We start from the raw sequence: 15,077 nt of genomic DNA, 5'->3' as shown, positions 1-15,077 counted from the left end.
TTGATTTGTATTTCCATGGTGATGAGCGATGTTGAGCATCTTTTCATGTATCTGTTTGCCATCTTGATGTCTTCTTTGGAAAATTGTCTATTCATGTCTTCTGCCCATTTCTTCACTGGATTATTTGTTTTTTGGGTGTTGAGTTTGGTTAGTTCTTTATAAATTTTGGATACTGACCCTTTATCCGATATGTTATTTGTAAACATCTTCTCCCATTCCATCAGTTGCCTTTTAGTTGTGTTGATTGGTTCTTTTGCTGTGCAGAAGCTTTTTATCTTGATGAGGTCCCAGTAGTTCATTTTTGCTTTTATTTCTCTTCGGGAGAGAGAGAATCTTAAGCAGGCTCCGTGCTGAACTTGGAGACTGATACAGGCTTGATCTCACAACTATGAGTTCATGACCTGAGCTGAAATCAAGAGTCAGACGCTTAACTGACTGAGCCCCCCAGGTGCCCCTAGATGGAAAAATTTTAACCTTTTACCATCAGTATAGCATTTAGTATGGAACTAACATAATGGTCTTTGATTAGAGTGGAGTCATATATTCTGTATTTTCAAATTTGTTTTTAATTTGTGTCCCTTGCCTTTGCTAAGGCTTAGTATTATAGCTTGTTGTTAGATAATTTGCTTAGGATTTTTGTTTTTATGCTACTTGAACCATTATTAGAATAAAGTTCTAAGGTAAGCATATTTAGAAATGGTTTGGAATATCATGGAGACAAAAGAAAATAAATTATAATTTATTATATCTTAGATTGGGGTATCTACAGTAATAGCTTAAATGTTATAATCATTATGTGTGACTATAAAATGTATTTCCCATAGATGGATATTGACAAGAAGGAAGGATGGATTTTCTGTTAAAAGCTAAGATAGTTTATTAGAAAGCTAATTTATTTATTAAAATAATTTTTTAACGTTTATTTATTTTTGAGAGACAGAGAGGGACAGAGTGCAAGCAGGGGATGGACAGAGGAAGAGGGAGACACAGAATCTGAAGCAGGCTTCAGGCTCTGAGCTGTTAGCACAGGGCCCGACGCAGGGCTCAAACTAAAAAACTGTGACATCATGACCTGAGCCACCCAGGCACCCCTAGAAAGCTAACTTCGTGCTATTGTATTTAGGTTGCTGTCATACAAAGAGGCATATAGTACCATGTAGTAAGATGAAATTACTTGGGTAGGTAGGTGATTCTCCCTAGAAAAAGGTTATGGTCTTTAGGATGATTTTATGTATATCTGTAACAAATATATATAGGTTACTTACCTGATATGTGTGTAATCCTGTTTCTTAGTTTATTGTTTTCAAAATATATAAAATTTATGTAGTTTTAGCATCAGCAAAATACTAAATGCTCTTGTTTGTAATTAATTACAGTGACATGTATTTCACATATTCTTTATAGATTAATGTCATATTTATGTTTCTTTATAGATTAGAATATGGCTACATATCCCTGCTGTCATGCAGCACATTATCCCTTTTAGGACCTATGTTATTAGGTAAGTTTATAAAATCTTTTTCCCTTCATTACCAATGTGATATGTTTAAATAGTTTATAACATAGTGTAGATTTATATTGTTTTAAAGTCCCTTGTATTCACATCCTTTAGAGAAAATTGACAGTTTAGTGTATAATATTTTTAATGCTCATGTAGGCTTATATTTAATGTTTACACTTAAACAGTTTATGTTGGACTTTTTTTTTCTTTTTTCAAAGATTTAAAAAATTTTCAGTATTATCTACACTCAGCATGGGACTTGAACTCAAAACCCTGAGCGAACCAGGCTCCCCTGGACCTTTTATTTTCTTATACATGAATATATGAGTTTAACAATGGTTACATGGTATTCCACAGTATGCAGTCAACAAAGATACACGAAGTATTATGTTCTAGGCTTTGGGAATATAGCAGAGAAGAAAGGACTTCTCTTTTTGCAGTGTCTGTACCAAGTAAATAAGTAGATGGTAATAGTTCATCAGAAAGTCATGATAATTACAGAGTAAAGGAGGAGCAAAGGTGGATTGAGAGTTCTAGAGGGTGGGTCACAATTTTAAACAGGGGTTTAAAGAAGGTCTCTTTGAGAAGAGATGACATTTGAGTTTAAGTCCCAGCCTCAGAAGGAACCCTAAGAGGATGGAGAACAAAATGTATTGATTAGAGTTGGAGTGTGAACTTTTGGGAGTTCTAAGATTGTACTTCTTGGTAATATTTATTACTTCTTTCTACTTTTTCTCATTTTATTTGCAAAAATTTGAGTACCTATTTTCCTTACATTTGAGTTTTTGGAGAAAGTATCAAAAAAAGAATCTGATAGTGATGAATCCTTTGTCAGGTAATGTGATAGAGAGGAAATGTGAGGTCTTTCTGAAAGATGGCACTTGAAGATCATGAATCCGCTAATCAGGTGATATTTGGAAGAACGTATTCCCGGTAGAAGGAACATAGGGAAGTTAGCTTTGAAGTTGGAAAGAATATGACATTCAAGAAAGTAGAAGCAGACTGGTGTGGAACATAGTGTGTAAGGGAGGAGTAGTTATGATAAGAGGTTGGATAAGCAAGGGTGGATTGTACAGGACCTTAAAGCTATTAAGAGTTTGGATTTAATTTTAGCAATGGGAATCTATTGCTAAATCTAGGGTTTTAAGCAGGTGAGTCGTGATTATTTTTAGAAGATCACTTTGGCTTTTAAGTGGATCATAAATTGTAAGTTGTTGGGGTAGAAGCTAGGAGACCAATTGAAAGGTTAATGCAGTAGTCTTGGAAATAAATGATGTTTATAAGGATTGTTTATGGTGATTTTGAAAATTGAATGGATGTAAGTGAAAATAAAATGGACAGGATTGGTGATTCTGGAATTTAAAGGGGTAAGCATCCTGGATGACACATAAACCTCCCTCCCTCAATTTCTCTTTTGTGCTGGGCATCATTCACTGAGATGTGAAGAACTGAGAGAACTTCAAGACTTAATTTCGAGATGCCTGTGGGACATTTAAGTGGCACTGGTGAACTGAGAGCATACATGTATAATTAAGAACAGTATTGTTGGAGAACAAACAGAGGGTTACAGGAGGGGTTGTGGGAGGAGGGATGGGCTAAATGGGTAAGGGGCATTAAGGAATCTACTCCTGAAATCATTGTTACACTATATGCTAACTAACTTGGATATAAATTAAACACAACAACAATAGTATTGTTAATTGAGTTATCAGCATAAAGACCTCAGTTATTCAATACCTCCTGGGAGTGAATGAGGTCATCTGGGGGAGAGAATCTAGAAAAGAATAGAAGTGTGTTGAGGTACCTGGTTGTTCCATTCGATTAAGCATCTAAGTCTTGGTTTCAGCTCAGGTCATGATCTCACAATTTGTGGGATCAAACCCCAAGTTGGGCTCCTTGCTGACAGTGCAGAGCCTGCTTGGGATTCTCTCTCTCTCTGTCTCTCTACCTGTCCCCCCCCCCCCCCATTCTCTCTCTCCCTCTCCCTCCTTCTCAAAATAAATAAACAAACTTTAAAAAAAGTGTGTGAGGATGGGGCTTTTGTATCAGTTTGCTTTTGCTGTGTAAGAAAACAACACCCAAATCTTAATGGCTTAAAATAACAACCATTTATTATTTCTCACAGTTCTCAGGCTGAGTAGTTCTTTTGATCGGGGTTGACTTGGCTGGAACTGCATGCTTTAAGAATATCACCTCACTTATGTATTCTCTGGTTGCCCGCTGATTGTTGCTGGAAGTGGAGGGGAGTTCATATTCATCTTGCAGTTGGGGCATCGGCTGTGTGTCTTTCATCCAGCAGGCTAACCTGGGTTCCGTTTTTTTGGTGATGGAAAAGTTAGAGGTCAAGCAGACTTTCCAAGCTTCTTTTATGCCACATCTCTTAATGTTCCATTTATCAAAGCAACTTGCATTGCAAAGCTCGGATTCAAGAGAGAATGTAGATGAAATAGGGAGAATCTAGAGAAAGAAGGTGATACCTCTTTTATTTTTTTAATGTTTATTTAGAGAGAGTGTGAGGGAGGGAGTAGCAGAGAGAGGGAGAGAAAGGGAGAATCCCAAGGAGACTCTGTGTTGTCAGCACAGAGCCTGACATGGGGCTCGATTCCACAAACAGATCATGACCTGAGCTGAAACCAAGAGTTGGACGCTTAACTGACTGAGCCCCCCAGGTCCCCCCAAATAGATGATACCTCTTGATAGGAATGGTGGCAACATTGCATTGCAAAGGCCTCTGTGTAAAGTGATGGGAATAGTTGGGGCCATTTTGCAATCCATTACAAACCCCGAGGAGCACTAATGTTGAAGGTTGGATAGGGAAGGAAGAACCAGCAAATAGAATAGGTAGGACCTGAGGAAAACCAGTGGTTTGTGATATCTGGAAGCCAAATAAGAATAATGTTTAAAATGTACTTACTTTGAAGAATTTTGGCTGTGTGGGGAGTAAATATACGATTTTATATGAAAGTAGGTGAAATTTACTAAAATAGGACCTGTATACATGATAGATATGAGAGATTAATAAAGCTTTATCAGAGGTACAGAATCCGATGTTAAATATCTTGGCTCTTGGCAGTTTCTGATTCAAGTTGGACTCTGCAAAGAACATGCTACTTCAGGTCACAGTCTTTGAAGCAGCACTTAGAAATAATTTAAATTGGGAATGTTAATCTCAGGATGCCAGGTTCTACTTTATTAAACATTTTAGAGGTATGGAACAAAGGAATATTACTGAATTTTTGAAGGGTCTTTAGGAATATTTTACAGGTTTTTATGTATGTTTTATTTTGAATCACTTAAGGTATTTATGCAAGCTCTCTGATCAGGAGTTAAGACAGAGTGCGGCTCGCAACATGGCTGACTTAATGTGGAGCACAGTGAAAGAACCATTGGATACAACATTATGCTTTGATAAAGAAAGTTTAGATCTTGCATTTAAGTACTTTATGTCACCAACTCTGACTATGAGGTTGGCTGGACTAAGTCAGATAACGGTAAGCTATATTTGTTCATTTTGGGTCATTTTTTTTTTTTTTTTAAATTTTTTTTTCAACGTTTTTTATTTATTTTTGGGACAGAGAGAGACAGAGCATGAACAGGGGAGGGGCAGAGAGAGAGGGAGACACAGAATCAGAAACAGGCTCCAGGCTCCGAGCCATCAGCCCAGAGCCTGACGCGGGGCTCGAACTCACGGACCGCGAGATCGTGACCTGGCTGAAGTCGGACGCTTAACCGACTGCGCCACCCAGGCGCCCCATTTTGGGTCATTTTTTATTTGCCTTCTGCACTTCACCATCATCATCATTATCCCTACTATTTGTGGAGCACTTATATGAGGCATTGTGCTTGTTATTTTACATAGATTACTTTGTATGGTCTATATAAATAATTTTAGTATTTTCCCTATTTTAAATATGATGAAACTGAAGCTTAGAATTACAAGGATTTATACTTTAGGTCATCTTTCTTTTCTTTCTTTCTTTCCTTTCTTTTTTTTCTTTCATTTTCCACGCAAAAGCCAGAGATAATTAGGCCATAGACCATATTTGATTAACAGAGATTTTGTTTGAATTGGACGGTAGCAAATAATGTTGTAAATAGAGAGAAATATATATTATTGTCTTGGGGATGAGATGGGGAGGAAGACCTGATACCATGAGTCTGTATTCTTGCATAATAACAATTTGCTAGAGCTCAGTAGTTAGCTGAATCCTTTAGAGTGACTATGCTTTTTCAGATTTACCAAGGTTTCCATGAGCTTTACTCCTTTGTATTTCCTGCCTGTTTTATTCTGAAGTAACCACATTTACCCATGTATTAGGCTTTGTAAATGTAGAAAATACTTATTGACATTTTTTCTAAATTAAATCTTAAATGTATTTATTGAGGGAGCCTTCCTGACATTTTATGTCTGTAGTGACATATTACTTGCTGCCTAGCATTAGATTTTTTAAATTTTTCCCCTATTTAGTTTTGTTCTCTCATTTTCTCTCATGTACTTAGTGGAATAAAGCACGAGTATTACTTGTAGAATGAAATTTTTTACTATTTTAATATGATAAAGGAAATAACCAGATTAATTAGTGTGTGTGAGAATCTTATGTTTTATAATTTTGATTTGGTTATTGACTGATTTATATATAACCATGTTTCTTGGCAGTTGGTAACATACTAGAAAAATTTTGTAAAAAAAACTTTAAATTTCTTTTCTTTAATTATAGAATCAACTTCATACCTTCAATGATGTATGCAATAATGAATCCTTGGTATCAGACACAGAAACGTAAGTAGGAACGTCAGTTTATATATAAGTATATTAACTTATTGTGCAGCTGCTTATATGGTATATATAATTGTGACTTTATTAGTTTGGAAGTGTTTGGTAGGAATTCTTTGCCTTGTGACTTGATTAATAAGTTTTCGGAACAATATATTGAAACAATTCTCTTTTTTAAAAGGATATACCAACACATAGTTTTAGTGGCACAAAATGCAAAGGTGTACTATTTATAAAGGAAAATTCAGTAATAAAGAATATGGGGGGGCACCTGGGTGGCTCAGTCGGTTAAGCATCTGACTCTTGATTTTGGCTCAGGTCATGTTCTTACAGTTGTGACATTGAGCCCCACATTGGGCTCTGTGCTGACAGTGTGGACCCTGCTTGGGATTCTTTCTCTCCTTCTCTCTCTCCCTCTCCCTCTCCCCTGCTCATGGTTGGTCTCTCTCTCAAAATAAATAAATAAACATTAAAAAAATAGAATATGGTACTGATAGTTTTCAGAAAGCACACTTGATGCAGATAAAGAAAAGACCTCATTCAACACATTTTATGAGGAAAAACCAAGTTAATGATGCTCATGTGTGAAAAGAAGTAGTTGTTATAGCTTAGTGCTTTTCAGTATCTTAGAAATATTTATTTATTCCAATATCCCATTTAGGTGTTTGTCCAGTATACAAATCCATTTTAAAATCTCAATTGAGTGGTAATATCTTTTGCTTGAAAATACCTGTATAGTTTTTTGTTTGTTTTTGTTTTTTTAGTGTTTGTTTATTTTTGAGAGAGAGAGAGAGAGAGAAGGGCAGAGAGGGAAACACAGAATCTGAAGCAGGCTTCAGGCTCTGAGCTGCCAACACAGAGTCCAGTGCAGGGCTTGAACTTAGGAACCATGAGATCGTGACCTGAGCTGAAGTCGGACCAACTGAGCCTGCCAGGTATCCCAACCTGTATAGTTTTAAGGTGTTAGAAAAGTCATAATTATATGAATGACTTATATTTTTGCTTTACTAAGTAAGTAACTTTTATGCATTGATTTTAGTTCTGCCCTATGGAATTAACCTCAGTTGAACCGAACCCTTCGTGAATTTGAAAACCAGAGATGATGTCTGTTGACTCTTTTTCTTCTGCAGGCTAAAGAGTTCTTATTCTTCCAACATGATAGGGTGTTTAGATTTATTATCAGACCACTCTCCCATCTCTGGCAACATTCTTTGTCAGTGATTTCCTTAAAATAATGTTGCCCAGAATAGGTCATAGCTGTATAAATTCTGGGTCATACTAGGAGTACTATTTCCCACTGTCAGGATATTACATAGATTATATCCAGTAGTAAAACTACACCTTTGGATTTTAACCCCTTAGTTTGCCCTTCTCCCACCTCTCTACTCCATAAGACAGACTAGGAGAATGTTAAATTTGCCGAGGCAGTAATCACCCCCACTCTGCAAAAAAAAAAAAAAAAAAAAATCCTAAAATCATCAGTGCAGTAATTTCACATGTCCATACAAGCTAGATCCTTATGTTGCTAAAACAGTGCATAGAGAATAAGGAGTTCCATTAAAAAAAGTATAAGGAATATGTGTCCTAATGGCATGATTAAGAAAAGAGGGAGGAGAGTCAAAATTTTGAGTAATAGTAGGTAGAAATAGTTAAAATTGGGAAGAGAAAGGTTCTTGCAATGTGGGAAAATTGGAACAAATAGAGAAAAGGTGATAAATACTGTTGCAGCCTATGAATTGTGTCTCTCTTTTTTAGCAGATTTATTAAGGTATAGATACTGTACCTATCATAAAATTCACCTGTATTTACACTGAATTTTAGGAGATTGCCAGGGTTGTGTGAAAATCATCACAGTCCAATTTTAGAACATTTCTATCACTTTAGAAAAACCCCTTTTACCAGTTTGTAATCAATTCCTAGTCTTATTCTTAGCCTCACTAATATACTTTTGTCTTTTTTTAATTTAAAATTTTTTTTAAGTTTATTTATTTATTTTGAGAGAGATACTCAGAAAGCACGATGGGTTAAAGGGAGAGAGAGAATTCCAAGCATACTCTGCACTGTCAGTGCCAAGCCAGATGCGGGCTCGAACTCATGAACTGTGAGAACATGATCTGAGTGTAAATCAAGAGGACCAAATTAAAAAAAAAAAGCAACACCAAGAGATCATTGTAGTACCAAATGAGATCCATGTCTGTTTTTCCATAGGGAGTAGGGTTGAGGAAAGGATACTACTGGTCTATGGTGGCATTTTTACATGAGGGAAAAAAATCTCCCTTGCGTGGCCCATATTGAAGTGGGAGCTTCCAAACAAATTTTAGTTCTGTGAAGTATCTGAGTTCTTCATATGGATTGTAGAACATCTTGTATACCTAGATCATATAAGATTTGTGTTTAATCAAGCCTACTGTCTTCCATCAAAGTCAGATGGCAAGTCACATTATTGTACTGAGTCATGCTTCTAAAGAGAATCCACTTTAGGATATACTTGATACTAATGATACGTTCTTACCAATTAAAGTGGTGGGTGACAGTAATTTAAAAAAGGATTCAAGGGTTCAGTCTTAGCTAGTTTAGTCTGGCTTTATAGATTGTAACTGCCATAGAGAGTAACAAGAATTGGCTGTATTGTTTGTTTTCTTCTCCCTTTATTTCTGTTGCTTTTTATTTCATGTATTTTGGGAGTTGTGGTTTTTTTTGTGTGTTTGTTTTTAGTCCCATATATGTTTATAATTGTTATGTTCCTGATAATTTCATTCTTTTATCATTATAAAAAGACCCATATATAAAGCTATTTTTGGCTTAGAGGTCCTGGGTGGCTTAGCTGGTTAAGTGTCCAACTTTGTCTCAGGTCATGGTGTCATGATTCATGGGTTCAAGCCCTACTTCAGAGCCTCTGTCTGTCTCCCTCTGCCCCTTCTCGCTTACTCTCTCAAAAATAAATAAACATTAAAAAGCAATCCCCACATTTTTTGGCTTAATGTTTATTTTGTCTGAGTTACTACAGCCACTGCAACTTTGTTTTCATGGTATATCTTTTTCCATGCTTTTAACTTTCAATTTGTTTTTGTTTGTTTGTTTTTTTTTTAAGAGCGAGAGGGAGCGAGAGCACAAGTGAGGGAGAGGGGCAGAGGGAGAGAAAGAGAATCTTAAGTCGGCTCCATGCTTAGCACAGAGCTCAACATGGGCCTCCATCACATGACCCTGGGATCATGACTGGGGCCAAAATCTGGAGTTGGACTCTCAACTGATGAGCCACCCAGGTGCTCCTGTTTGTGTTTTTGGATCTAAAGTATTTATCTCAGCATATAGTTGGATTTAACTCTCCCCTCCCCAAATATAATCCCATAATCCCTGTTCCCCGCCCCCTTAAAGTAGTCTCTGTGCCCATTGTGGGGCTTGAACTCTCGACCCCGAGATCATGTTTTATGATCAGTTGCATGTTCTACCCGCTGAGCCAGCCAGGTGCTCTAATCTCTGCCTTTTGATTGTAGTATTTAATCCATTTACTCTTAATATCATTGTGTAGTTGGATTTACTCCTATTTTGCTGTTGGTTTTATGTATGCCTTCTGTTTTGATTTTGTTTCTCCTTTATTGCCTTTATTCTTGTATACCATTTTAATCCATTGATTTTTTTTTAATACTTCAAAAATTACTTTTTTAGTGGCTGCATTATGGGTTATAGTATGCATATTAGTTACTGTCTCCTTCCAATTAGTAATAATGGAATTTTAGTAAAATATGGAAACATTGTTCCAGTATAGGTCTGTTCATTTGTTTCTGGTAAGTTAGCTGTTAATCTTACTGTGGTTCCTTTGTACACATATGTTTCATTTTCTTTTGCTGATTTCAAGATTTTGCTCTTTATCTTTGGCTTTTAACAATTTGATTATGATGAGTCTAGCTGTGGATCTCCTTGTGTGTATCTTAGTTGGAGTTTGTTGTGATTCCTGGATGTGTAGATAAACATTTTTCATTAAAGTAGGATATTTTGGCCATTATTTCTTCAGCTTTTTTTTTTTTTTCTCCTCCTCCTCCTTCTGTGAGTCTGGTTATATGTAGGTTTCCAGAGCCCTGAAAAGTTGTTACTGATAATGTTGTTCAGTTTCATACTTGGCTCAGTTATAGCTACAATTCTGAATAATTAGAAAAGTCCCTGGGTATCCTTAGACTTAAATGGCTTTTTAAATTTAATTCTGTGGATAAACAAGAAAAAATTATTTCACCTTTTCAGTTTTTCTATGTATAATTCATGTGGATGGAACATGTTGGGAGCTCATATGGCAAGTCCTATTTTGAAACCTATTTTCTTCTACTCAGAATATATCTGTAACTACTTTTTTATTCTTTTATATAATTTTTAAATGTTTATTTATTTGAGAGAGCACGATCAGGGAACGGGCAGAGAGAGAGAGAGAGAGAAAATCCCAAGATTCTGTGCTGACAGCGCAGAGCCCAACGTGGGGCTCGATCTCACAAACTGTGAGATGGTGACCTGAACCAAAACTAAGAGTCAGACACTTAACTGACTGAGTCACCCAGGTACACCTACTTTTTTCTTCTTTCTTTCTATTTTTTATTTAAAAATTTTTTTAAAATGTTTATTTATTTTTTGAGAGACATAGATAGAGCATGAGCCAGGGGAGAAGCAGAGAGAGAAGGAGTCACAGAATCTGAAGCAGGCTCCAGGCTCTGAGCTGTCAGCACAGAGCCCAACACGGGGCTCAAACTCATGGACCACAAGATCATGACCTGAGCCAAAGTCGGATGCTTAACCAACTAAGCCAAGGCGCCTCTTTTCTTTTTCTTTTTTGATTATTTTTTTAACATATATTTATTTTTGAGAGACACAGACATAGCATGACTAGAGGAGGAGCAGAGAGAGAGGGAGACACAGAATCTGAAGCAGGCTCCAGGCTCCGAGCTGTCAGCACAGAGCCTGATGTGGGGCACGAACTCATGAACCGTGAGATCATGACATGAGCCAAAGTTGGATGCTTAATCAGCTGAGCCACCCAGGCGCCCTTTCTTTTTCTTTTTAAATGTTGTTTTAAATTTTATTTTGAGAGAATGTGAGTGTGGGAGAGGCAGAGAGAGAGAGGGAGACAGAAGATCTGAAGTGGGCTCTACACTGACAACAGCAAGCCTGATGTGTGTCTTGAACTCATCAATTGTGAAACCGTGACCTGAGCCAAAGTCAGACACTCAACCAACTGAACCACCCAGGCACCCCACTACTTTTTTCATTAAATGTTCTGTAATAGCCATTTAAAAAGGTTTTTGAAGAAATAGGCAATCTGAAGAAGCCTGTATCAAAGAAATTGAATGAAAAATTACTGACTTTCCAAAACAAAGCACCAGGCCCAGATGTCGTCACTGGTGAATTCTTCCAAATATTAAAAGAAGAAATTTAAGGGGTGCCTGGGTTGCTCAGTTCGTTAAGTGTCAGACTTCAGCTCAGGTCATGATTTTGTGGTCTGTGAGTTCAAGCCCCATGTTGGGCTCTGTGCTAACAGTTCAGAGCCTAGAGCCTGCTTCGGATTCTGTGTCTCCCTCTCCTTCAGCCTCTACCCCACTCATGTTCTGTCTGTCTTTCTCTCAAAAATAAACATTAAAAAAATTAAAAAAAAAAGATAAGAAATTTAAGGAAGAAATTACCCTAGGGGCGACTTGGTAGCTCAGTTGGTTAAGCATCTGAATCTTGTTTTACGCTCAGGTCATGATCTCATGGTTGTGAGTTTGAGCTCCTCACTGGGCTCTGTGCTAGGTGTGGAGCCTGCTTGAGATTGTCTCTCTCCCTCTCCTTTTGCCCCTCCTCAGTTTATATGCCTGTGTGCATGCACTCTCAAAAAAAAAAAAAAAAACAAACCACACACAACACCCTCCCCCAATACCAAAACCAAAGACATGTAAAAACTACAGACCAGTATTTCTCATGAACATAAATGTAGAAATCTTCATAAAATATTAGCAAATCAAGTCCATCAATGTACAAAAAGAATTACATGCTGCAACCAAGTGAGTTATACCCCAGGTATGCAAATCTGGTTCATTTCATGTAATCTGTCACATCAACAGGCTAAAAGAAAAATCACATGATCATATGTATATATAAAGAAAAAGTATTTGACAAAATTGAATACTTAAGATAAAACTCTCAGTAAACTAGGAGTAGAGAACTTCCTCAGCTTGGTAAAGAACATTTACAAAAAAGCTACAGGTAACTTTGTATTAATAGTGAGAAACACAAAGCTTTCCACTGAAATCAGGAAAAAGGAAAGTCTGTTCTCTTACCACTGTCTTTCAACACTCTACTCAAAAGGCCTACCTAGTGTAGTAAGGCAAGGAAAGAGAATAAAATGTATATAGATTGGGAAGGAAGAAATCAGTCTTTGATTGGTGATGACATGATCTTCTATATAGAAAATCTGGAAGAATTGACACTTGTGGAACCTAGTGAGTGAGCAAAGGTACAGCAAGGTTGCAGGATACAAAGTTAATAAAGAAAACTCAGTTGCTTTTCTGTATATCAGTACTGAACACATGAAATTTGAAATTTAAAATATAATTTCATTTACATTAGCACAACATATGAAATACTTAGATATAGATCCTGTTCATATTTTATTAGATTTATGTGAGGAAAATTACAAAACTCCGACAAAAGATACCAAAGAACTAAATAAATGGAGAGATACTCCATGTTTATGAATAGAACATGTAAAATTGTAAAGATAACAGTTCTTCCCAACTTGATCTATAGATTCAGTATAACCCCAGTCAAATCCGAGCAGGTTATTGTGGATATCAACAAAATGACTCTAAAGTTTATATAGAGAGACAAAATACCCATAATTGCTAAGACAATATTGAAAAGAACAAAGTTGGCAGACTGATGATACCCACCCTCAAGACTTTAAAATTGCAGTCACGACAGTGTGGTACTGGTGACAAATAGATGAATGGAACAGAATAGAGAGCTCAGAAATAGACCATATAAATATAGTCCATTGACAGAGGAGCAAAGGCAGTACCATGGAGCAAAAATAGTCTTTCCAACAAATGGCACTGAAACAATTGGACAACTATGTACAAAAGAAAGAATCCAGACACAGACCACATACACTACTCAAAAATTAACTTAAAATGTGTCACACACATAAACATAAAATGCAAAATTATAAAATTTTGTATTTTATAAAATCTTCTAGAATATAGGAGAAAACCTAGATGACTTTGAGTATGGCAGTGACCTTTTGGATATAACACCGTGATCCACCAAAGAAAGAATTGGCAAGGTGGAGTTTATTAAAATTAAAAACTTGTGCTCTGTGGAAGGTAATGTAAAGAGATTAAGAAGACAGCCACAAGCTGAAAAAAAAATTTTCAAAAGACATGCCTGATAAAGGACTGCTATCCAAAATATTCAGAGAATCTTGAAATTTAACAGTAAGTACCTTGGGCACTCTGACTAAAAAATATACCAAAGATTTTATCGCCCTTCAAGCCTAAATCAGAAGATACAGAAATGACAAATATGCACACGAAAAGATGCCCTATATCCTCTTTCATGAGGGAAATGCAAATTAAAATATCAGTGAGATTCTACTGCACATCTCTTAGAACAGTCAAAATTTAGAATCCTGATAACACCAAATGCTGACAAGGTTTTGGAGCAACAAGAACTCTCATCTGTTGCTGGTACACTCCACTTTGGCAGGCAGTTTGGTAGTTTCTTACAAAATTCAACATACTCTTAACCATTTATCTAGCAGTTGTGTTTTCTGATATTGACCCAGAGGAGTTGAAAACTTAGGTCAACTTAGGAGTTGAAAACACCGCATAGGTGTTTATATTAGCTTTATTCATAATTGTTGAACTAGAATAAACCAATGGGATATTGCTAAATGAAAAAAATGGTGAGTGAAAGAGGCCAGATTAAAAAAAAATTACTTAATGTATCTTTTTTTACACATAAAATTCCAGAAATGAAAACTATAATAAAGCAGAGTATGGGGAGTGTGGTTGTGGGGGCTGGAGAAGGGGCAGATGACAGAGGGGAATAAAGAATGTTTTTGGGTTAGTGTATGTGTTTATCATCTTGATGGTGGTGATGAATTCATAGAATATACTTAAGCTTAAATTCGTGAAACTGTATACTTTAAATGTCTTCAGAGGCACCTGGGTGGCTCAGTCGGTTAGGCGGCCGACTTCAGCTCAGGTCATGATCTCGTGGTCCATGAGTTCGAGCCCCGCGTCGGGCTCTGTGCTGACAGCTCAGAGCCTGGAGCCTGTTTCGGATTCTGTGTCTCCCTCTCTCTCTGACCCTCCCCCGTTCATGCTCTGTCTCTCTCTCTCTCAAAAATAAATAAATGTTAAAAAAAAAAAAGTGAATGTCTTCAGTGTATTATATGTCATGTATATCTCAAAGGTGTAAAAGACAATTAACTGATAAACTCTCATACTACCTTATTGGTAGAACTAATATAATAGGTTAACTTCTATTCTAAAGGAGACTTGATGGCTCTTCTTAAAAAATGAGGGGTGCCTGGGTGGCTCAGCCAGTTATGCCTCTGACTGTTGATTTCAGCTCCAGTCGTGATCTCCCAGTTCTGAGATTGAGCCCCATGTTGGGGCTCTGTGCTGAGCATTGAGCCTGCTTGGGATTCTCTCTCCCTGTTTCTCTCTCTCTCTACTCCCCCTCTCCCCCTCTCCCCTGCTCATATACGTGCACACGTGCTCTCTCTCTCTCTAAATAAGCAAACAAATGTTAAAAAAAATCAAGAGTAATCTGGAACTG

The 15,077-nt window shown here is 36.9% G+C and overlaps 1 protein-coding gene across 2 annotated transcripts in view; it reads left to right on the top strand.

The window, feature by feature from the left end:
* USP34 (ubiquitin specific peptidase 34) overlaps positions 1-15,077 on the top strand; it is a 250,473-nt gene that overhangs the window by 78,326 nt on the left and 157,070 nt on the right. For both annotated transcript variants that reach the window (XM_047854424.1, XM_047854423.1), the window contains exons 6-8: positions 1,434-1,501; positions 4,800-4,992; positions 6,220-6,281. In XM_047854424.1, coding sequence (XP_047710380.1) covers positions 1,434-1,501; positions 4,800-4,992; positions 6,220-6,281 — 323 coding nt within the window. The remainder of the gene's footprint in view (positions 1-1,433; positions 1,502-4,799; positions 4,993-6,219; positions 6,282-15,077) is intronic.

The sequence above is a fragment of the Prionailurus viverrinus genome, chromosome A3 (assembly GCF_022837055.1).
Source record: "Prionailurus viverrinus isolate Anna chromosome A3, UM_Priviv_1.0, whole genome shotgun sequence".
NCBI lineage: Eukaryota > Metazoa > Chordata > Mammalia > Carnivora > Felidae > Prionailurus > Prionailurus viverrinus.
Note: the sequence above shows the minus strand (reverse complement) of the source record. Positions and strands in the feature narration are given on the sequence as shown.